This window comes from Petaurus breviceps, unplaced genomic scaffold (genome assembly GCF_028583685.1).
Source record: "Petaurus breviceps papuanus isolate PSGF00001 unplaced genomic scaffold, PetGlider_PUasm1.0 90721, whole genome shotgun sequence".
Lineage (NCBI taxonomy): Eukaryota > Metazoa > Chordata > Mammalia > Diprotodontia > Petauridae > Petaurus > Petaurus breviceps.
In genome coordinates, this window is record NW_027187322.1 from 7,796,964 (window position 1) to 7,822,295 (window position 25,332).

The 25,332-nt window shown below is 40.9% G+C and overlaps 2 protein-coding genes across 2 annotated transcripts in view; both read right to left on the minus strand.

Annotated features, from left to right (window-relative positions):
• The window catches only part of DHCR7 (7-dehydrocholesterol reductase), a 300,532-nt gene that overhangs the window by 241,448 nt on the left and 33,752 nt on the right, over positions 1–25,332 (minus strand). The window lies entirely within an intron of this gene.
• Positions 3,819–5,777, minus strand: LOC138144974 (mas-related G-protein coupled receptor member X2-like). Its single transcript, XM_069066582.1, has 2 exons — positions 4,990–5,777; positions 3,819–3,918 (listed from the first exon to the last, which is right to left on the minus strand). The coding sequence occupies exons 1-2, from the start codon at positions 5,775–5,777 to the stop codon at positions 3,819–3,821; spliced, it is 888 nt and encodes a 295-aa protein (XP_068922683.1).

Genomic DNA, 25,332 nt, shown 5'->3' on the forward strand with positions numbered 1-25,332 from the left:
TTTCTTTTTCTTATATTGTTGCTAAAGCTAACATTTCTAGTACAATGTTGAATAATAGTGCTGATAATGGGCATACTTACTTCACTCCTGATCTTCTTTGGGAAGCTTCTAGCTTCTCCCCATTACAGATAATGGTTGCTGATGGTTTTAGATAGATAGTACTTATCATTTTAAGGAAGGCTCCATTTGTTCCTGTGCTCTCTGGTGGTTTGTTTTTTTTTTTTAAGCAATTGGGGTTAAGTAAGTTGCTCAAGGTCACAAGACCAGGTGTTGCTGGGTGGGTGCTAAGTATCTGAGTCCAGATTTGATTCCAGGTCATTTCGACTCTGGGGCCGGTGCTCTTACTTGCTGTGCTACCTGGACACCCCTCTCTAGTGTTTTTAATAGGAATGGTGCTGTATTATGTCAAAAGCTTTTTCTGCATCTATTGAGATAATCATAATTCTGTGGGGTTTGTTATTGATATGGTCCATTATGCTGATAGTTTTCCTAATATTGAACCCATCCTGCATTCCTGGCATAAATCCCACTTAATTATAGTGTTTTATCATGGTGATAAATTGCTGTAATCTCCTTGCTAATATTTTATTTAAAATTTTCACATCAATATTCATTAGCAAAATTGGTCTACATTTTGATTTTTCTCTTTTAGTTCTTCCTGTCTGTCCTTCATCTTTGAAGAAAACCAATGAGATCATGCAGTGAGGTCATGTCTTATGTGTAAATTCAATTTGAGTGAGGTAGAGCTGCACAAAATCATCAACCTCATTCGCTCTTCCAGAGTCATCGGCATCCAATGCTGCACAAAAGTCAAGACAACTGGTGATGGCCTGGGATGCAGTGGGTGACCTTGGCATCTTAAATGCCTAACTAATTTCCCTTCTGAAAGAGAAGGCAAGGAAAGGACTTCACTGAGAGACATTTCCTTCAACCCCCAGAGACCACTTTCCCTTGGATTCTAAACCAAGGGCTAATAGGCAGTAATTTCTGGCCAACCCTTCAAAATGACATTCTGACCCAGTCTCTGACATTGACACCTCCCAATCATGATCAGACTCCTCACAGGAGCTCTGCATATACATGATCACATTATCCTTCTCAGTACGTGAACAGAAATGCCTGACCTGCTATTCAATGCCCTTCACCACCCAGCAAGACCCTGGTCCATCTCATTTCACTCAACTTCACACACTCTATTTTCAATCAAATAAAGTAATGCACATTTATTAGGGGACCATTATGTGCCAAGCACTGTGCTAAATTCTTCAGATGTGAAAAGAGGCAATGGACAATCTTAGCCTCAAGGAACTCACAATTTAATGGGAGGAGACAACAAGCCAACAAATATATACAAACAAGAAATTATGTATTATATATGTATATAGTTATATATATTGAGAGAGACAGAGACAGAGAGACAGAGAGAGAACAAGAGAAAGAGATAGAGAAAGAGAAGGCACTTGAAGTAAGAAGGGTTGCGAAAGTCTTCCTGTAGAAGATGGGATTTTAATTGGGGCACAAAGAAAGCCAAGGAAAGCTGTAGGCAGAGATGAGGAAGGAGAGTCATCTAGACATGGGGGACAATCAGAGAAAATGTCCAGAGCTAAGAAATGGAAGGAGGGTCTTGTCCATGGGACAGCGAGGAGACAGTGGTACTGGATGGAAAAGCATGTCTTAGGAAGAAGGTGGAAGAAGACTGGAAAGGGAAGATGGCTTCTTCTGAAGGCTTTGAACACTAGCCAGTGCTTCGGGTGTTTGATACTTCAGCCTCTGCATGTCCCCTGTCCCCCTGCCACACTTTTACCATCAACATGTCATTGCTTATGCTGAATCAAATGTCTGAAAAACCCCCACCCTGCTCTTAAAGCCAAAGGTAAAGTGCTACCTTCCTCATGGCTTGTTCTCTCATTCTCTTTGTTGGCAATGATTTTTCCTCATCAATTCTTTGTTTCCACTTTTCTATGTTCCTCTCCTGAGTTACTGTGTATTAAAATTATTGGCATATTCCTCTAATCCCCCTACCACAGAATCACAGTGGAATGGGGGTGAAGCACTGATGCCTAGGAAGGTTCTGCCCCAGAAGTCTAGATTAGAATGAAAGGGGAGAGAACAGGGAAACTAATCAGGCAGAATTGCTGCATAGAAAACAGAGCAGGAGGCAGGGTTTGGGGGAAGGGAACTTGATAGAGATAGAGAGTTGAAGGAGGAGAGGGGACTGGACCACCGAGGAACAGAAAAATTGGTGGAGCCTACTTGAAATCAAGGAACCATGGGGAATGGGCCTGGTCCACATGTAGCTTTCAGTTACAGAACAATTACCAAGAGAGCAGGGCATTGGAGGACAATCAGGAAGATATTTCCTTTGTGACTGGGGACAAAATCACTGAGGATCATAAAATCTAACCAGACCGGGGAACTTTTAATATGAAAATCCAGGTAGATAAGTCATTGTGATAATTTATCAAGGCTAAAACTATCCAATAAATTACAAACTCATTAATTTCTCCTTGAAGAAAAAAATTTATTCAACAAGCAGCAATAGAATACATATTGGATTATTGCTTTGGGGGGATATCAGCTTCAGCAGAAATATCAATCAATTCAACAGCTTTTTCACTTAGGGAATGACAAAAGGTACAAGAATATAGATGTCTACCTTTCCCATCCTGACTCTGATTCACAACCTCCCCTCGATATGCAGGGGTTTTCAATGATCTCTTATTATATCACAAGGACATCAGAGCAGCCAATGGTTTCAAATTGTGTGGGACACTGGACCAATCAGGAAAGTCAGTGGCCCTGGAATCCAAAGCATGTCTGTCAACCCTATTCCCAAACCCCCCTGGAGCCATCCCAAGGGCTTTGCCCACATCTCTCCTCTAATCCTACAATTCTTCCAAGTATGACCTAGCAGTATTAATTAGGCAAGAAAGATCCATTAAATTGGGGGCTCTAAACTTGAGTTCTGTGAGTTTATTGTTTAATGAATACTTTAAAAACTGTATTTTAATGACATATTTTCTTAGTAATTCTATCTATTTCAAAGCATCATTCTAAGAAGCTGTCCAAAGGCTTCATCAGACATAAGGATTTCAACTATCTCAAACACAAAAATGTGAAAAACTCGGGCATCCAAAGACAGTACTACCCCCAGGGAATCCCCAAGGAGGCGGGGACAAAATGTACCAATGGGAAAGGTTATGGAGGAATCATGGCCAGCTCCTCTTGGGAATGAAGTACCCATGGATGGATCGGAGGGTCATCATTTTAAAAGTGGAAGAGGTCTTAGGCAGTCTTTAAGTCCCATACCTTTCCCAAGAAATGAATGAAGTCAACTTTCATCACCAAGAGTAGTAAAGGCAAATGGGCTGGTGAGATCAAATACACAGTTTATTCATATAAGTACTAGTCCAGCTGTGCTGCTGACTCAGTTTCCATACATGTATGCTCTGTTGGACCCTTAAGAACAAAGTCCTCCAAACAAGTGATTTTTTTGCACTCAATTAGGAACCCGCTGCTCGGAGGAGCCAGAGAGGTGAGGATACAGTCCTTGTGCTCATAAGGCAGGTATTATGGGATATGGTCAAGTTATTGGGATGGATCAAGCCTATGAGGTGGGGAAGGACTTATTCTAGAATTAATAAAGGACCCACATCTTCAGACTTCTTTTTGGAATGCAGTCCACTCAGTGAACTTCTTTTGCTTGATAGGCAGAACAGGGTAGAAGTGAAGGTCCTGAGAAGAGGGGTCAGAGGTTCCCTCAGACCCCCCTTCATCTGAACTGAGTCCAGGAAGGGGAGTACATCAGTCCCTCACTGTTATCTATTGTCACAAGAAGGCAGGGGACCAGGGCAGATCACTGCTACAGACACCAGGTGACTGGACCACAGCTGCTCAAGCTTGATCCAGGTCAGGGTCCTGGAGGTGAAAAGATGGGGGGGGGAGAAAAAACACATGCCCATCCTGGAACAATGTTTGACTTTTCTTCAGCATGCCCCTTTTTCCATGTGACCTGCCTTTGATCTATGATCTCTGAGAGTTGTGGGACTAGGCAGGTCCATGATGAGGCCCCAAGTGGTAATCTCTCCTTAAGTGGATAGAATGAGTCACAGTGCTTGTAACAGGCAAAAATAACACCTTTTTCCTTTCTGTCTCATAGGCTCACAGGAAGCCTGTCTAGTCTATCTCAAAATGTAACATTCCTTGAGTATGGGAATGATCAGGGAGTGGGGTGGAATTCCATGCCAGCAGAGTGCCTTGTAACACATTCTTGCCCATTTTGTAGACAGTTAACCCAAAGACTGTGTGCTTCACTAGGAGCATGGCATGGGTTTTTAACTTTCCCCCTTAGGTGGCCCTAGGTGCCAACTCCCTCATCAAATCTATGGGTCCTCAGTCTTATAAACCATCTTACCTCCAAGTAGAAAACATTTTAAAAATCTGCCTTCCAATGTAAGGGTAAGGGGTGCAGGAGAAGAGAGAGGAAAGTGGCTACAGCTGTGAAGGGACTCAAGGGACAAGCCCAGGGTCCTAGGCAGGGGTGAGGAGCCTGCCACTTCAAGGCCACATGTGACCTTCTATGTCTTTTGGTCTGGCCTTTTGACTGAGTCCAGATTTTACAGAACAAATCTTTTTATGAAGGGGATTTGTTCTATGAAGTTTGGAATCAAAGGGCTGCACTTGAGGGGCTCTAGTCCTCTAGGGTCACACGTGGCCTTGAGGTCACAGGTTCCCTCTCCCTGCTAGAGGAATCTTCCCTTCCCCTTTCTCCACCAACTGTAGCCTCTGGGGAGTGCTCAGGCTGACATTTCCATAATTTCTGTAGGGGAGCTCTCTCCTATGTCTGCCTCATCTTTCAGGGCCCTCTGGAGGACCACTCTAAGGGGCTCCCTCCTTTTCTTCTGTCTGAAGCTACCCAGGAAGAAGTAAATAAGGGGGTTTGTGCTGCTGTTCACACAGGATAGAAGCTGAAAGACAAAAAAGATACACCTTGTATGTACCAGCCAAAGCAAGAGAAACCAGTAGATTCCCAAAGGCAGGCCACAGAGTAAGAACATAAGGATTGTGAACAGGATGAGGAGATAGAGTTTGGAAGGTCCCCTCCGCTGGGTGTGCCTCTGGAACTTAAGGATTAGAGTCAAACTGGACACACACAACAGGCAGACCAGGAGGAGGATTAATGCCGCAAAAGAGAAGTCCCATGCCAGGCACGACGTGGCATCATAGGAGAGCAGAACAAGTAAACCACAGGCATAACCTTCTAGCAGATTGCCCAGAAGGTAAAATGTCCAGAAGAGGAAGCACACGGTGGCAGAGGTGTGCTTGGGGCGGCGGCATCGGTACCAGATGGGGAAGAGCACAGACAGACAGCGCTCAGTGCTGATCGCAGCCAGAAGGCTCAGACCCAAGGTATAGAAGAAGAAAGTGAGAGTGAAAATAAATGGTGGCACCCAAAAGTCTGGAAAAATAAGCATGATGGAGCGCACAATCTGGCAACACAGGTAGAAGAAGTCAGCTCCGGCAAGGTTAAGGATGTAGACAGAGAAAGGATTCCTCTTGATGCAGAAGCCCAGGAGCCCGAGGACTAGTGCATTGGCCACCAACCCACAAAAGCTGAAGGCCAAAATGATGGAGTTAACTGCAACAAGAAATGCCCCATCTTCACAAATACCCAAACTAGCAAAGAGAGATCCATTAATATTTCTCTCAGTCCTGTTTTCATCAAATGAAACTTGGAGCATTTGAGTGGAAATCTGCATCATGGTGGTTGGGTCCATGCTGGAGAAATCTGCCCTTGGCACTGCTGGCTCTGACACACCTGTGGATAAAACAACATAGGAGTGGTGCACAAAGGAGGGCATGCTTGTGGATACCTGCATGTTGTCATGGATGTGATAGCCTACTCAATTTTTCCCATAATTGTTTCAGTCTCATTTAACAAGTCTTGTGACACAGCACTGAACAAGAGCTAATAGATGGGGAAAAATGGGCAGGCTTGGGGCAGAGATGCTCAGAGTAATCATTTCCAATCCAATATAGCCCTCCTCTAGGAGAGTGAGTGGATCAGAAGCTAAACAAATGAGCAGCAAAGAAGTTTTCTGTCAGAATGAAGTGTTCTGTCCACACAGAATTAGTTGGATTAGATTTTTCATTTTTCTTAAGTTTCTCTGGTGCTGTGTCGATATGAGCAAAAGGAAAGTTGAGGCAAGGGGGAAAGATAGAGATTCTGAATGTCAGGAGAACGTCTCCTTAGATGTACATTGGGAAAGAATTTTCCCACAGGCATACTCAGTTGTACAGAAAAGCTGGCTGGACAATCTCAGAATGGGTCAGCTCTTCTATCAGAGAAAAATCCTTAGATCTTATTCTCTCTAGGGCGGGTAACTTCTACAGATCTTAGCAAGTCTGAATGTAGAAGGAGGGTTGAGACAAGATCAGGCTCATGTGAAAGGGCCTCCCACCCCCCCCATGCCCTCCCTACTCCCAGTGGTCCCGCTGACCCTCCCAATGACCACAATCTGTTTCTCCAATCCCCATGATTCATTTAGAACTGACTCATGACTCCTGTGACAGTGGGATCCAGGCACAATGATGCCTGACAGTGAAAAGGAGGTCTTCTCTACCTGCCACTGGCCTGCCCATACACCCTCCTAATATTGATTTTGCAGAAGAAAGCTCTCCCCTGGACTGACTGACCTGGAGAAGTTGTGCCACTTTCCCGCTGGAGCTGCCCGCTGGAGCTTCTGGTCAGGTCCGTTGTATGAACAAGTGTTATCAAGAGATTGGAGACTCCCCTGTGATTTCCTGTCAAGGCACGACTGGCCAATGAGAAGTGAGAGTCCGTTGGAAAAAGTCCCTTCTGGGGAAATATCTCAGCATCTTCCCCTAATTCTTCAGTAATATCTTGTGACCTATTCAGTCACCAAAGGCTAATATTCTCAGTGCTCTGGACCACTGTCTCATAGCCTTTCACTCCTCGTTTTTTGCCTTCCTCTTCTCCCAGGAAATCTAACCTCTTATAATCATCTTTGTCTAAAAAAGACAAAGGATGGAGTGGCTAGGCTGCACAATGAACAGAGCACTAGTCTTGGAGTCAGGAGGACCAGAATTGAAATCCAGCCTCAGACCTTTAGCACTTACTAGCTGTGTGACCTTGGGCAATTCACTTAATTCCAGTTACCCTGCCCTGTCCCCTCCAAAAACAACAACAATAAAAGAACGAAATTAGAGCCTAGTAGTGCACACGTGGAGCCTCAGAAACAACGTGGATGAGAGATGTCAATAGCCAATTTCAAGAGAGAATGAGAAGTGACTGAGCACAGCCTGGACAGTCCCTGGGCTGCCAAATGCCCATTCATGATTTGCTGTCCAAGATCTCGATTGCATTTTATGGAAACACACAAGGAAGTTTGTTTGATTTGTTTTGTTTATCTTTATCCAGAAACATCATAGAGTTGGTCTGCCTAGAGTGGGCATTAGTGAAGTATTCTAGTCCTTGTTCATGTATTTCTAATGATAGGAGGAAGAGAATGGAGACCAGGAGGTGCCTGCATCAATGCAGATCTCCTGGATCACATAACAGGACGTGGACTTGTGTCAGTGGAAGTTTGCAAAGAACTCTGAAAGTGCTCAGTGACCGGGTTAGCATTTTGTCACAGAAATCCATTCCTCTCAATTCCAACTGTCCTGTACCCATTTTCAATAAAACTAAGATATAAAATGAGTCCACCAGTTTCTGAATAGTCATAATTTTTAATCAATCAAATAACATTTATCCAGTAACTATTTTTTTCAAATGCTTTATTAACTTCTGATTTACATCATTCATTTCCACCAGATTTTGAGTTACAAATTTTCTCCCCATTTTTCCCCTATCTTCTGTCCCAAAATAGCGATCCCACATCACCTCCACCAATCTGCTCTCTCCCATATCTTCTCCCATACCCCCTTCGACTTTTCCAGTAAGGTATGGTGGATCTCTATGTCCCAGTGGCTGTATATCTTATTTTCCAATTACATGTAAAATAGTATTAACAATAGTACATATGTAGATATATATTTTTATGAAAGAATGTATTTTTTTCATTTTTCAAATGCTTTAACTTCTGATTTACATCATTTCTTTCTGCCAGATTTTGAGTTACAAATTTTCTCCCCGTTTTTCCCCTACCCACCATCCCAAAATAGTTGTCCCACGGGATATCGCCTCCTCCAATCTGCCTTCTCCCCTATCTTCTCCCATACCCCCTTCGACTTTTCCAATAGGGCATGATGGATCTCTATGCCCCAGTGCCTGTATATCTTATTTCCCAATTACATGTAAAATAGTATTAAAATAGTACATATATATTTATATTTAAACATTTGATTTTAAAATTTTGAATTTGAGATTCATTCCCTTCCTAACTTGTCACCCACCCTTGCTGGGAAGATAAGCAGTTCAGTATAGGTTGTACATGTGTAGCTAATGCAAAATATTAACATAGTAGATATATTGTTAAAGACTGACTATATTTCCCTCCGTTCTATCCCACCTCCCACTTGTTCTATTCTCTACTTTGATCCCGTCCCTTTTCTTTTTTTTATTAATATGTTTGTTTACTTTGAGTTTACAAGATTCAATTCCACAATTCCTTGAGTTTCACATTTTGTCCCCCTCCCCCCCTCTCCCGCATGGCGGCATACAGTCAAGTGTAGGATCTGTAAATACTTTCAAATTATATATTAGTCAGGTTATAAAGACAGATTATATCAGATGGAATGAAAAATGGTAAAGGGGACATAAAACCAAAAAAGAAAAGGAAAAAGATCAGGTAGTTTCCTTCAATCTGGATACAAACTCGGTTCTTCCTAGTTCTTTCTCTGGATGCACACATTTCTCTCCATCATGAGTCTTTTGGGATTGACTTATATCACTGCATTGCTGAGAAAAGTCCAGTCTAACAAAATTGGTCATCACACATACGTTGTGTCTGTAATTGTGCACAAATTTCTCCTGCTTCTACTCTTCTCACTCAGCATCAGTTCGTATAAGCCTCTCCAGGTAAATATGAAGTCCATCTGCTCCTCGTTTCTTATAGCAAAATAGTATTTGATAACATGCATATACCACAACTTGTTCCATTCCCCAATTTATGTGCACCCCCTTAATTTCCAATTCTTTGCCACCACAAAAATAGCTGCTATAAATATTTTTGTACATATGGGTATTCCTCCCACTTTTATGATCTCTTCAGGATATAACCCTAGGAGTGGTATTGCTGTATCAAAGGGTATGAAAGTATTTATAGCGCTTTGGGCATAATTCCAGATTTCTCTCCAGAAAGGCTGGATCAGTTCATAACTCCACTAGCAATGCATTAGTGTTCCAACTTGCCCACATCCTCTCCAGCATTTGTCATTTTCTTGTTTTGTCATCTTAGTCAATCTGACTGGTGACATGTGGTACCTCAGAGTTGTTTTGTTTTGAATTTCTCTAATCAGTAGTGATTTAGAGCACTTCTTCATGTGCTAATAGATATCTTCAATTTCTATCTGTGTAAACTGCCTGTTCATATCCTTTGACCATTTATCAATTGGGGAATGTCTTGTATTCTTATAGATTTGACTCAATTCTCTGTATATTTTAGAAATGAGTCCGTTATCAGAGACATAGGTTATAAAAATTCCTTCCCAATTTCCCACCTCCCTCTTAATCTTGGTTACATTGGCTTTGTTTGTACAGAAGCTTTTCAATTTCATGTAGTCAAAATTATCCATTTTGCATTTTATAATGTTCTCTAATTCTAGTTTAGTCATAAAGTCTTTCCCTCTCCACAAATCTGACAGGTAAACTATTACTTGTTTTCCGAGACTGCTTAGAGTATCGACCTTTATACCTAGAACATGCACCCATTTAGACTTGATTTTGGTATATGGTTTTAGATAATGGTCTATGCCCAGTTTCTGCCATACTATATTCGAGTTTTCCCACCAGTTTTTGTCAAATAGTGGGTTCTTATCCCAAAAACTGGTGTCTCGGGGTTTATCAAACAATAGATTACTATAGTCATTGATTTCTGAATCTTGTGTGCCTAATCTATTCCATTGACCCACTGCTCTATTCCTCAGCCAGTACCAAGTAGTTTTGATGACTGCTGCTTTATAATACAGATTGAAATCTGGTATAGCTAGTCCACCTTCCCTAGCATTTCTTTTCATTAATGTCCTTGATATTCTGGACCATTTATTCTTCCAAATGAATTTTATTACTATTTTTTCTAGCTCTATAAAGTAGTTTTTTGGTAAATTAATTGGTGTGGCAATAAATACACAATTTAATTTAGGTAAAATTGTCATTTTTATTATATTAGCTCGACCCAGCCACAAGAAATTGATATTTTTCCAATTAGTTAGATCTGACTATATTTGTGTGAAAAGTGTTTTGTAGTTTTGGTCATATAGGTCCTGGGTTTGTTTTGGCAGGTAGATTCCCAAATATTTTATAATGTCTACAGTAACTTTAAATGGGATTTCTCTTTCTATCTCTTGCTGTTGAATTTCATTGGAAATACATAGGAATGCTGAGGATTTATATGGGTTTATTTTGTATCCTGCAACTTTGCCAAATTTTTTTGTCTCAAGTAGTTTTTTACTTGATTCTCTAGGATTCTCTAAGTATATCATCATATCATCTGCAAAGAGTGATAGCTAGGACTTTTCTTTGCCTAATTTGATTCCTTTGATTTCTTTTTCTTCTCTAATTGCTAGTACTAACATTTCTAGTACCAGATTGAATAAGAGGGGTGATAGTGGACACCCTTGTTTCACCCCTGCTCTTATGGGAAATGCTTCTAGCTTTTCCCCATTACATATAATACTTGCTGATGGCTTTAAATAGATGCTACCTATTATTTTAAGGAAGGCTCCATTTATTCCTATACTTTTTAGTGTTTTTAATAGGAATGGATGTTGTATTTTGTCAAAAGATGATCATGTGGTTTCTGCTACTTTTATTGTTGATATGATCAATTATTCTGATGGTTTTCCTAATATTAAACCACACTTGCATTCCTGGAATAAATCCTACCTGATCAAAGTGTATTATTCTTGCCATAAGTTACTGTAGTCTTTTTGCTAATATTTTATTTAAAATTTTTTCATCTATATACATGAGGGAGATTGACCTATAATTTTCTTTCTCTGTTTTATCTCTTCCTGATTTAAGTATCAGTACCATATTTGTGTCATAAAAAAATAATTTGATAGGACTCCTTCTTCATTAATTTTCCCAAATAGTTTGTAGAGTATTGGAATCAATTGTTCTTTAAATGTTTGATAGAATTCACTAGTAAATCCATCTGGCCCCGGAGATTTTTTCCTAGGGAGTTGACTGATGGCTTGTTCAATTTCTTTTCCTGAGATGGGGTTATTTAAGTAATTTACTTCCTCTTCAGTTAATCTGGGCAACTTGTATTTTTGTAAATATTCCTCCATTTCCCTAAGATTGTCAAATTTATGTGCATACAATTGGGAAAAATAATTCCAAATTATTGTTTTTATTTTCTCTTCATTGAAGGTAGATTCACCCTTTTCATTTTTGATACTCATAATTTGGTTTTCTTCTTTCTTTTTTTATCATATTGACTAAGGGTCTATCAATTTTGTTGGTTTTTTCATAAAAGCAGCTCTTGGTTTTATTTATTAATTCAACACTTTTCTTAATTTCAATTTTATTAATCTCTCCTTTGGTTTTCAATATTTCTAAATTGGTATATAATTGGGGATTTTGAATTTGTTCTTTTTCTAGGTTTTTCAATTGCATGCCCAATTTGTTGAGCTCCCTTTTCTCTAATTTAATCATGTATGCACTCAGGGACATAAAACTTCCCCTAAGAACTGCCTTTAATGCATCCCCAAAATTTTGGTATGTTGTCTCATTATTTTCATTCTCTTGAATTAAATTACTGATTGTTTCTATAATTTCTTGTTTGACCCACTCATTCTTTAGGATTAAATTGTTTAATTTCCAATTAGTTTTTAGTCTGTCTTTCCATGGCCCTTTATTGCATATAATTTTTATTGCATCATGATCTGAGAAGAATGCATTTAATATTTCTGCCTTACTGCATAGAATTGTAAGGTTTTTATGCCCTAAAACACGGTCAATTTTTGAGTATGTGCCATGAACCGCTGAGAAGAAAGTATATTCCTTTTTATCCCCATTCAGTTTTCTCCAGAGATCTATCATACTCTCTAAAATCCTGTTCACCTCCTTAACTTCTTTCTTGTTTATTTTGTGGTTAGATTTATCAAGTTCGGAGAGGAGGAGATTAAGGTCTCCCACTAGTATAGTTTTGCTATCTATTTCTTCCTCTAATTCCTTTACCTTCTCCTCTAGGAATTTGGATGCAATTCCACTTGGTGCATATATGTTAAGTAATGATATTGCTTCATTCTCGATGGTGCCTTTTAACAGGATATAGTTTCCTTCCTTATCTGTTTTAATTAGATCAATTTTGCTTTTAATTTATCTGAGAAAAGGATTGCTACCACTGCTTTTTTTTTTACTTTAGCTGAGGCATGATATATTACTCCAGCCTTTTACCTTTACTCTGTGTGTATTCCTCTATTTCAGAGGTGTTTTTTTGTAAACAGCATATTGCAGGATTATGATTTCTAATCCATTCTGCTATCCATCTCCATTTTATAGGAGAGTTCGCTCCATTAACATTTACAGTTATGATTGTTATCTGTTTCTTTCCTTCCATCCAATTCCATCCCCTGTTAATGCTCATATTTTCCCCCTTCTCCCTTTCCCCATCTTAATATTTTCCTTTTGACCACCGCCTGCCTCAGTATTCCCTTATCAGCCCCCCTCCCTTTTCCTCCCCTTGCCCCTTACTTCTTCCCTCCCTAATAACCACCCCCCCCCTTTCATAGCCCTTTCCCTCTACTACTGCCTGGAGGACATTTTTATACTTAATGAAGTATGTCACTTCTTCTTCGCACCAAGAGTGACAGGAACAAATCTCATGCGAAGCTCTTCTCCCTCCCCTCTTTCCCTCTAAAATGATATGTTTTGCATTTCTGCTCCATAGAGTCCTATGCTTAACTGGTTGTTATACCCTCCTTGCACCAGACCCCATGAGGGAAAAGCTCATATGATCCCATCTCCCTCCCTTCTTTTCCTCTGCTATATTTTTTATGCCTCTTTGTGTGACATAATTTACCCTTTTCCACTTCATTCATTTCTCTTCTTCCATTGCAGTCCCTTTGTAGCTCTTAATAAGATTTTTTAAATTGTCATTTTGTGTATTTTACACTCATACCCTCTACTTGTCTATAAACAGTTTGCTCTTATTAAATACCTGGGTGTAAGTGTGTGTGTGTGTGTGTGTGTGTGTGTTTTCCTTGTTTACCTTTCTATGACACTCTTGCATCTCGTAATTGGAGGTTGAATTTTCCATTGAGCTCTGGCTTTTTCATCAGGAAGGTCTGGAACTCTGTTATATCATTGAATGACCATGTCTTTGCCTGGAAGAATATGCTCACTCTCTCTGGGTAGGTGATCCTTGGTTGTAGCCCGAGCTCTTTTGCCTTCTGGAAAATAGTATTCCAACTCCTCCGATCGTTCAGTGTAGAGGCTGCCAAATCCTGTACGATCCTCACTGTGGACCCTCAATTTATGAATTGTTTCTTTCAGGCCACTTGAAGTATTTTCTTTTTAACCTAGTAGTTCTGAAGTTTGGCCACAACATTTCAAGGACTTTTCAGTTTGGGATCTCTTCAAGGAGGTATCTGGTGGATTCTCTTTATTTCTATTTTACCCTCAGATTCTGCTATCTCAGGGCAGTTTTCCTTAATGATCTCTTGGAGAATGTTGTCCAGGCTCATTTTTTCATCATGATTTTCTGGCAGGCCTATGATTCTCAGATTATCTCTCCTGGATCTGTTTTCCAGGTCAGTTATTTTTCCATTGAGGTATTTTACCTATTTTACTAATTTTTCATTCTTGTTGTTTTGTTTGACTAATTCTTGATTCCTCATAGAGTTATTTGTTTCAATTTGGTTGATTCTAGTTTTAAGCAAATTGTTTTCCTTGGTTAATTTTTGGAGCTCCTTTTCCATATCATACACTTTTCTTTTTAAGGAGAGGTTTTCTTCATCATAATGTTTTTCTAATTCTTCAATTTTGGTTTTGAGAGAATTATTCATTTTGTCTTCTATCTCTCTCATTTGGTTTTCAAAGTTCCTTTTGATCTCATCTAGGAGAGCTTTCTGTGCTTGGGACCCGTTCCCTGTTGATATTTCCTCTGTGGGTGTGGAGTCCACATTGTGTCCCTCTGAGTTTAGCTCCTTTCTCTGAGGATAGTAGCACTCCAGAGTCTTTGTAGTCTGCTTTCTACCCATTTTGAGGCAGGTTCCCTAGCCACGCCTTCCTCTAGGGATCCCAAGCCTTTACTGTAGAGGGTTTTGCAGGGTCGGGGGGGAGGTGTTTGGAGCATGCAGGGTTCACTCTGCAATCCTTGTCTTTGGAGGTCCTGATAGAGGATTTTTTTTTAATTTCTGGGCTATAAAGGGGTATTTGCTGTCCAAGACAGGGGCCCCTGCATTTGGTTCTTACCTTGCTCTTTCCAGTCTCACACTTTGGTGATAGGCCTGGTAGTGGCCTTTGTGGTTGGTGGGACAACTTGCCCCCTGAGTTGATCAGGCCTCTTCTGGGACTGCCTCTGTGGGCTGCTCGCCTTCCAGGCCTCCCATCCCTTTTAGTGCTTCCAACTTCCCTCCCCCCCAGCCTGCCCTCCCATCATACCCCCCTCTCATCCCCTTCCCCCTACTCTCTTGTAGGGTGAGATACCCAATTTAGTGTGCATTTCATTTCCTCCCTGAGCCAAATTCAATGAAAATAAGGTTGAACCATTCCCTTTTGCCTTCCTATTCTTCCATTACATTGTAACCATTTTCCCTTGCCTCTTCTATATGAGATAGTTTACCCCATTCTGTCTCTCCAAAACATCTCCTCTCATTATATTCCCCTCTCACCTCTTAATTTCACCTTTTAAGTATCATCCCTTCCTATTAAATTGATCCAGTGCCCTCTATCTATGTATACCTGTAAACATATATACACACATTCACATATGTATTCATATGCCCGTATACCGTCTGATATATAGATATTCTCTTCACCTGTTTTCATACTGAGAAAACTTTCATCAGTTACAATTATGATTTTTCCATACAGGAATGTTAATAGTTTAACTTTGATAAGTTCCTTTTGATTTCTTTTCCCTGTTTACCTTCTCATGCTTCTTCTTGCTTCTTGTATCCAAATGTCAAATTTTCTATTCAATTCTGGTTTTTTCAGCAAGAATGCTTGAAAGTCCTCTATTCCATTGAATGACCACATTTTCCCCTGAAACATGATACTCAGTTTTGCTGGGTAGGTGACTCTTGTTTTTATTCCCATCTCCTTTGCCTCCCAGAATATCATATTCCAAGCCCTTCGATACTTCAGTGTAGAAGCTGCCAGATTCTGATTTGTCCTGATTGTGTTTCCACAATATTCAAATTGTTTCTTCCTGGCTGCTTGTAATATTATCTCCTTGATCTGGGAATTTTTGCACCTGGCTATAATATTTCTAGGTGTTTTTATTTTGGGGATCTTTTTCAGGAGGTGATCGGTGGATTCTTTCAGCCTTTATTTTGCTCTATGGTCCTAAAACTTCAGGGCAGTTTTCCTTGAGAATTTCTTGGAGGATGATTTCTAGGTTCTTTCTTTGATCATGGCTTTCAGGTAGTCCACTAATTTTTAAATTATCTTTCCTGGATCTACTTTCCAGGTCAATGGTTTTTCCCATGAGATATTTCACATTGCCTTCTATTCTTTCATCTGTTTGGATCTGTTTAACAACATCTTGATTTCTCATAAAGTCACTCGCCTCCATTTGCTCTAATTTAATTCTGAAGGAGTGATTCTCCTCAGTGAGCTTTTGAGATTTTTTTTTCCATCTGGCAAATTTGGCTTTTTAAGGCATTCTTCTCCTCATTGGCTTTTTGAGCCTCTTTTGCCACTTGACTTAGTCTATTTTTAAGGTGTTAGTTTCCTCAGTCATGCTTTTGACTCTCATTTCATAATTTTCTTGCATTGTTCTCATTTCTCTTCCCAATTTTTCTTCCACTTCTCTTATTTGTTTCTTCAGGTCTTCCATGGTCTGTAACCAGCTCATATTTTTCTTTGAAGCTTTTGGTGCAGGTGTTCTGACTTCACCATCTTCTTCCTGTTCTATGCTTTGATTCTTTTTGTCACCAAAATGGGAGTGTAAAGTTGGGGTGCCCTGTTTATTTTGCTTCCTTTGCCCGCTCATGTTGCCACTCCATCACTTGACCCCTGGGCTTTTTACCACAGTAGGGCTCTGCCACCAGACAGGGGAGCTTCATCCCAAACGCTGGGGTTTTCTCAGCTCCCAAAGCTTTTAGTTGGGTGCCTTCTCTGAAGCCTCCACATGCTCTAGCAAGCTGGTTGCACACCACAGGACCTCCACCCTAGACTGCAATTGAGATCCAAGCAGGTTAAAGCAAGAGCTATTACTCCTCAGACTGGTTGCTTGGTCTCCCTGCACTCTGAAGGCCAGGAGCTGTAGCTCCCATGTGGCGGTGGCTGCAGGGCCCCAGTGCCTCAGCCACTTCTCACCCCCAGGGGCAGAGGCCGACTGCACTCCCACCTACTAGATAGCAAAATCCGCACTGCACTGACCTCTCATTTTATCCTTTGCATCTATGTGTTGATAATTCTGGAAACTGCCACAGCTGCTGGTGATCTGGAGTCCCTCCAGCCAGTCATTGGTCAGGTCCGTCCTGGGGCTAAAACCTCTGGCTCCCACAGGCCTGGGCTCAGCTTCCAGGGTGCGGGGCTGGCCGATTTCTGCTGGCCTCCTGGGCTGTCCTCAGCAGGAGGTTAGCATGTCTATGTCATTTTGTGGGTTCTGTAGTTCCAAAGTTTGTTTAGCATCCCCTTTTTACGTGAATTGGGGGAGGTGGAACCTGGAGTCCCATGGAAGTCCAGTTTCTACTCTGCCATCTTGACTCTGACCCCTACAAAAATATTTTAACAGTTAAAATCTCTTGATTGATATCTTCCAGGAATTTCAGATGAACTTGTTCCCAACCTGTGTTTTATTTATTTTGAGGCATTAGTTGGAGATGCTTTGGAGTCATTCTCTTCTGCATTTGTACCTTAATATTTCCTAACAACAAAATAGCTCTTTATAGTGGCATTCAAATTTTGTTTGATCATTCTTTCAGGTGATTTCCTGATTTTGGAGTTTATATAGTGTAAGACTATGTTTGCCTCGGCGGGGGGGGGGGGTGGGGGGGAGTGGCGCGCTGGTCGTGGCTAGTCTTGTTGCTGCTTTCTGGTGTTTTTGAGTGTGGTGCTATCCAGGAACAGCTCAGATTGGAGAAATACAAGTATAAGTGCTCCCAAAGTGATCTGATCCAGGGCAATGTTTAAGCACTAGCTTCCTGGCCTGAGGTCTCTAAGTTCCTGACTGGGTTTGCAATAAGGCAACAAGGACATCTAGGGGCACAGTGGGAAGAGTGTGAGGCCTGGAGAGAGGAAGAGAAGGTCAAGATCTAACGAGACCAATCCCGCTCCTTCACATAACCCTTCACCATCTTTATCGCCCTCCTAGGTAACAACGACAAGGCTCAAGCTGTCATCTCTCCCATCCAGGATGCCTGACACTGGGGAGACAGCACAAGTCATTTATGTGATTTTGTGAAAGAGCTTCCATGATGCAGTTTGGGGGTTTTTGTTTGGTTTCCAGTAAGAAGTCACTGACCCTCTGGGTGACATTGGGCAAAGCACTTGACATCTCTGGAACTCAAGTTTTTCTACTGTAAGACGAAAAGGTTCTCTAGAAATTCTCTAAAGCATCATCCAGTCCAAAATTCTATGATTCTATGAAAATACCCAGATTATTCCACATAGGTAAACACTCTTCAATAGTGTATGGGACAGATGAAAGTGTGGTTTCTCAGAGACTGTTTGTTATAATAAGTATGTCCTTAGGCTTTAGGCCTAAGTTTCCATTTTTCTAGAAATTACGTGATTTTGAACCTTTAAAAATCTTTCTATATAGTTGCCCTATTCTAGTCAGCCCCCTCCTTCACCTAGCATGCCATAAAAGAGTTAAGTTTCTATAAAACTACAAGAATTGCTGAACAAGACTGTTGATAAGGAGGACCAGGCAGTAACATTGGGAAGTTGAGGCCGTAGCCTTGAGAAAAAGCTCAGACCCTAGTTCCCAGACTAAAACTCCTAGATAATACAAAAAAAAAATAATGAGGAATGGAAAGGAGCGGCAGCAGCAGGTGGATTTGACCAATTGAGGAACAGACAGTAGCCTTGGGGCACTCAAGTCCCGATAAGAATGTGTCTGAGGTAAGACTGAAGGGGGGTTCAGTATTCTAAAATTGTTACCACGCTTGCTTAATGAACTTCATGTATTATGTATATTATCCAACAAGATTAGAGCCTCATTAGTAATAATTATGTTAATGTTTATAACCCCTTGCTTATTTAACCCAGCTTTAGCTTCTGTATGACGACCTCCTCTCTCTTGGTGCTGTCCCAGAGACTGGACCTCCCACTTCTTGCAAGATTCTAATAAATCTTTCTACCTTCACTTTGAGAGGTCTCCAAGTAGTCAATTTGGGTTAGGGTCTTTGTACCCCACACAATAGTGACTAGGCCCCAAAATCAATCATAGCCAGGCACAGTCATGCTGATTCAAGAAAAGGCTGAGTTTCTGCCATGGGGTAAAGAATAGTTGTTAATCAACCTGCCCCTTGGACCCCAAGGCATATTCAATTTAATACAGAAACATTTATTAATCACCTACCATGTTCTGGACATTATACCATTTCCTTCTCCAGCTCATTTTACACATCAGTAAACTAAGGAAAACAGGGCTAAATGGCCTACCTGGGGTCATAAAGCTAGTAGGTATCTTAGTTCAGAACTGTGCTTATGAAGGTGAGTCTTCCTGACTAGAGACAGCACTCTAGTGCCACCTAGCTTCCCACCACCACCACCCCCCAAAAAACACTTAATCCTCAAAAAAAATTTTTTTTTTCATCTCTGCCACCCCCTCTCACCAGGTTTCCATACCCAGAAGAGAAAGGGAAGCTCACAAAGGCACTGTCCTCCAAAGCTTCCAGAATTCAGACCTCTTCCTCTTGTGCTTCATTCACTGACTGGCACTAGAGTTGGCCTAACTCCATCCATGGGCTTTAGAGATCCAGAAGTCCTGATTATCCTGCCCTCACCTTTTCAACTGATTTTCTTTCTCCCTAGCACCTAAAGTTCCCTCTCCACATTGCTCTATGGAGTCAGAAAGGGCTCTTGGCTACAGGCTCCTCTCTTCTGTGGAAGCCTGAGTCTAAATGACTCTTAAGTACATTAAAACACATTAACATCCTGTCGTTGTTCATTACAGTCTATGTCAAGTGAGCTGGGGAGTAGGAAGGGTGAGACAAATCCTGACTGTCTGGAACTTCAGAAAGACCAAGCAGACAAAGTTTTGTCTTCTAATACTTAATGCTAGCTTCCCTGTTATCCCAAATGTTGTCTCCTTCAGGTGAAACAACCACCATTTCTTCCAATAATACTGATATGCCAAGATCCAAGGCCCCTTGCCATTCTCATCACCCTCCTGGGTGGCAATGACAAGATTCAAGAAGTCATTTTTCATATGCTGGATGCCTAACATCCAGGAGACAGTCCAATTCTTCATTATGTATGTTCTTTGTTAAAGATCATTAAAGAGCAACTTGGATACTGTCTGTTTTTGCATCAGGGAAAGTCATGGAACTTAAGAAAAATAAGAGAAATGTTTGGTGGGCCAGGTTCTTGGCAGAAGAATGTTCCAGTGAGCAAAATCAGGCAGGAAAGCTTGGGTTCACTGAGAGAGCAAGGAAAGGAATGCCTGTTATGCCAAAGCGTGCAAAGCATTACAGTGGGTCAAGCTCAGAGTGGGCCAAAAATGTCTTTCTCCAAAGATTGGCTGATTTGGGTTTTAGGCCTTTCTCAGGTGAATGGGAGTGGGGCTCAAGCAGGTTGACAGTACTTACTGAGGTTGCTGTTTGTCCCTCTTCTCAAAGAGGACCATGACATTAGGGAGGCGATGCCATGACATGCAAGTGAATTCGTGTGATTTAAGTGAGGGAGGTCTGTGAAGTCACCAGCCTCCTTTGGTCCTCCAGATGTCCTCCCATGACAAAATATGGATCAGGAAGACTGGAGATGGCCCAGGATGCAGTGGAGGACCTTGACCTTTTCAAGCTAAAATCTTTAACTGGCCTCAGTTTGACTAAGAGAGTGCCTATTCAGTGATTAAGGCTTGATCATCATTTAATATCTTTTGAACCTCAATAAGGGTCAGAAGCTGAACTAATCAACCAGAGGAAGAGCTTTGACCTAATAGATATCTCTTTGTTCTCTAAGGAAACTCAGAAAGCCTCTTTCTATGTCAACAAGGCCACTTGAGACTGACTTAAGAGCATTTTTCCTCCATTTATGATCATTAAAGATGAGACCCTTAACCCAAGATACTATCTTGAATAATGGGATTTTTTCTTATCTTAATATTTTATGTACATATACTATGTTATGTCATGCTAATGGTAAATAGAATATAGATATCTTGGGTCATAATTTCTTTTTTTTCTGAACTTGGAGTCAAAACATCATATTTCAAGTCTTGCCTCCAATGTCTCCTGGAAGTATGACCCTGGTCACAGGGTCCTAAGTTCTCTGGTCACTTAACCTCTAAGTACTCAGTAACTCTCCAGAGTTTTAAATTATAGGAACACTTTATGATCAAGTTATTACTGAAATCCATACAAAATTAGATACCTGTAGAATACAGGTTTCACCCCCTAGTCACTAAGAGGTCCTGGTCATTAGTCATGTGGGTAAGTAACACCACTTCAACTCTTTGTGAAGGAGATCTATGGCTATTTTGAAAAGCTGCTTGGTTGCTTTTCAAGCCTTTGTTGCTAATCACCCTTTCTTTCTGTCTCTTATTTTTTAATTGTTTTGGTCTTTATTAATTTCTTTGCTTACTTTTAGTTCACAGGATTCAATTTCACAATTCCTTGAGCTTCAAATTTTCTTCCCCTCCCTTCACCCCGCCCACCCCTGCAATGGTGGCATACAAGCAAATATAGGATCTGCAAATAGTTTCACATTAGACATTAGTCAGGCTATAAAGAAGGATTCTATCAGATGGAATGAACAGTGGGAAAGAGGAAACAAAACCAAACAAGAAAAAGACAGAGAGCAGGGAGTTTCCTTCTATCTTCATTCCAACTCTGTTCTTTCTAATTCCTTCTCTGGATGTAGACATCTCTCTCCATCATGAGACTTTTGGAGTTGATTTATAGCCCTGCATTGCTGATAAGGGTTCAGTCTATCAAAGCCAGTTTTCACACATATGCTGTGTCTGTAATTGTGTACAAATTTCTCCTGGTTCTGCTCTTCTCACTCAGCATCAGTTCGTATAAGCCTCTGCAGGTAAATGTGAAGTCCATCTGCTCCTTGTTTCTTGTAGCACAATACTGGGTCATAATTTCGATCGACACTTTGTCAGATATCTTATTTTATTGTATTTACCACCTATTCAAATAAGAAAATTCATTTCTCATATTATGGTTAAACATATGTGGAGATCATAAATTTGAGTGACATAGAGACCCTGAGTTGGAATTCTTCTACAACATATTTAAGACTGGTCATTCTTGGGGCAGAGTCAAGATGGCGGAGTAGAAGCAGGACCCCCCCTCTGCTCCAGCTTCCACCTTCCCCAATCCATGTACAAAGGGGACTCTAAACAAACTTTGGAGCTGCAGAACCCACAAAATGACGCAGAGAAGCTAACCTCCCGCTGAGGACAGCCTGGCAGGCCGGCAGGAATAGGCCAGCACAGTGCTCTGGGAACCGAGCCCAGCCCCATACCTGAGGCTTTAGCCCCAGGGCAGGCCTGACCAGCCACCAGCCAAAGAGACTCCAGATCAGCAGCAGCTTTGGCCATTTCCAGAATTATCAACACATAGATGCGAAGGACAAAGTGAGAGGTCAGTGCAGTCTGGACTTTGGGACCCAGTAAGTGGGAGTGCATAGCTTTTGCCCCAGGGACAAGAAGCCTCTGAGATTCAGACACAGCCAGCCAGCACCACAGTGGCAGCTTCAGTTCCTGGCCTGCAGAGTGTAGGGGGATTAAGCACCAGTCTGAGGGGTAATCGCTCTTGCTTTAACCTGCTTGGATCTGAATTGTAGTCTAGGGTGGATGTCCTGGGGTGTGTATCCAGCTTGCCAGAGCATGTGGAGACCTCAGAGAGAGCACCCATCTAATACCCCCAGCAGCTAAGAAAACTCCAGCGTTTGGGATGAAAGCTCCCCAGTCTGGTGGCAGAGTCCTACTGTGGCAAAAAGCTCAGGGGTCTAGTGACTGAGGGGTGACATGACAAGGCAAAGGAAACAAAGCAGACAGAAGATTCCAACTTTACACTCCTATGTTGGGGACAAAAAGGAGTAAGGCATGGAACAGGAGGAAGACAGTGAAGTCAGAAATCCTGCACCAAAAGCTTCAAAGGAAAATACAAGCTGGTTACAGGCCATAGAGGACCTTAAGAAGCAGATAAGAGAAGTAGAGGAAAAATTGGGAAGAGAAAAGAGAACAATGCGAAAAAATTATGAAATGAGAGTCAAGAGCCTAACTGAGGAGAATCACACCTTAAAAAATAGACTAACTCAAATGGCAAAAGAGGCTCAAAAAGGCAACGAAGAGAAGAATGCCTTAAAAAGCCAAAATTGCCAGATGGAAAAAGAATCTCAATGAGGACAATCATTGCTTCAGAATTAGAGTGGAGCTAATGGAAGCTAATGACTTTATGAGAAATCAAGATGCTGTTAAACAGATCCAAACAAATGAAAGAATAGAAGGCAATGTGAAATATCTCATGGGAAAAACCACTGACCTGGAAAATAGATCCAAGAGAGATAATTTAAAAATTATTGGACTACCTGAAAGCCATGAACAAAGAAAGAACCTAGAAATCATCCTCCAGGAAGTTCTCAAAGAAAACTGCCCTGATGTTTTAGAACCAGAGGGCAAAATAGAGGTTGAAAGAATCCACTGATCACCTCCTAAAAAAAGATCCCAAAAAGAAAACTCCTAGGAATATTATAGCCAGGTTCTGGAATTCCCAGATTAAGGAGAGAATATTACAAGCAGCCAGGAAAAAACAATTTGAATATTGTGGAAACACAATCAGGATAACCCAGGATCTGGCAGCTTCTACACTGAGGGATCAAAGGGCTTGGAATATGATATTCTGGAGGCCAAAGGAGCTGGGATTAAAACAAAGAGTCACCTACCCATAAAAACTGAGTATCATGTTTCAGGGGAAAATATGGTTATTCAGTGGAATAGAGGACTTTCAAGCATTCTTGCTGAAAAGAACAGAGTTGAATGGAAAATTTGACATTCAGATACAAGAAGCAAGAGAAGCATGAGAAGGTAAACAGGGAAAAGAAATCATAAGGAACTTATCAAAGTTGAACTATTAACATTCCTACATGGAAAAACAATAATTGTAACTTGTAAAACTTTTCTCAGTAGTCGAAGGGAATGGAAATATATATATATATATATATATATATATATATATATATATATATATATATATATACACATATATATGTCTATATATGAGGGTATATGGGCATATGAATACATATGTGAATGTGTGTATATATGTTTACCAGTATATATAGATAGAGGGCACAGGACCAATTTAACAGGAAGGTATGATACTTAAAAGGTGAAATTAAGAGGTGAGAGAGGAATATAATGAGTGGAGATGGGGAGACAAAGAATGGAGTAAACTATCTCATATAGAAGAGGCAAGGGAAAATGGTTACAATGGAGGGAAGAATAGGAAGGCAAAAGGGAATGGGTCAACCTTATTCCCATTGAATTTGGCTTGAGGAGGGAATGAAATACACATGAAATAAGGTATCTCATCCTCCAAGAACATGGGGGGAAGGGGATGAGAGGGGGTATGATGGAAGGGAGGGCAGGCTGGGGGGTAGGGAAGTTGGAAGCACCCACTTTTGACAAGGGACGGGATCAAAATAGAGAATAGAACAAGTGGGAGGTGGGATAGGAGGGAGGGAAATATAGTCGGTCTTTTACAATATATCTACTATGTTATTGTTTTGCATTAGCCACACATGTACATCCCATACTGAACTGCTTATCTTCCCAGTAAGGGTGGGTGACAAGGGAGGAAGGGAATGAATCTGTTTTAAAATCAAATATTCAAATATGTATGTATATGTGTGTGTGTATACTATTATCAATACTATTTCACATGTAATTGGGAAATAAGATATACAAGCACTGGGGCATAGAGATCCACTGGGAAAGTCAAAAGGGGTATGGGAGAAAATATGGGAGAGAGAAGATTGGAGGAGGGGATATCTTGTGGGACTGCAATTTTGGGGGGGGTGAGTAGGGGAAAAATGGGGAGAAAATTTGTAACTCAAAATCTGGTGGAAATGAATTATGTAAATCAGAAGTTAATAAAGCATTATAAAAAAGAGTGCCTGGCATAAACAGAAATATATGCATGCATGTAAGTGGGAATGACTATGGATGTTTTCCTGTATGCATGTGAGTGTGCATTCTTTTGTTTTCATATATGTACATTATATATGTGTTTTATGAATGAATTGTGGTATATACATATATATATACACATATATGTCTTCATAAGCATATGCAGTTTTTTCCTCATTATACCTTAACATCCAGGGCTACTCCCTGTCCAAGTTTCATCCCAATACCCACCTGTACTCTGGAGAAATCTGAGGCTCTTGGACTTCCATGAACAACTGAGAAAACAAATTCACTTTCAGAAAAGTTCTGTGAGAGCAAGAAAAAACGCTAATGAGCCAGGTGGTCCACAGAGGATATTTCTTCCTTCAATTGTAGGAACCATGACTGATAAGTAACCAAGGATAATGGGAAAGATGAGTGGATTGGGGATAATGAGCCACACCAATCCAACAGTAATTCCCCTAATATCCCTGTGTACAGGATAATATTTAGAAGGATTGAAAGTCTTTACCAGAGAAGCCACTTATACTGCTTTTTCTGAACATGAAGGCTTTGGGGGAGTTCATCTCCTGAGACCAGAGTTTGGGAACTCTGCACCATTGGGGCCTGGAAGCAAATAAAAAAACTTTTTTGCTAGTTCTATGTGGTTGCAAGGGGGAGG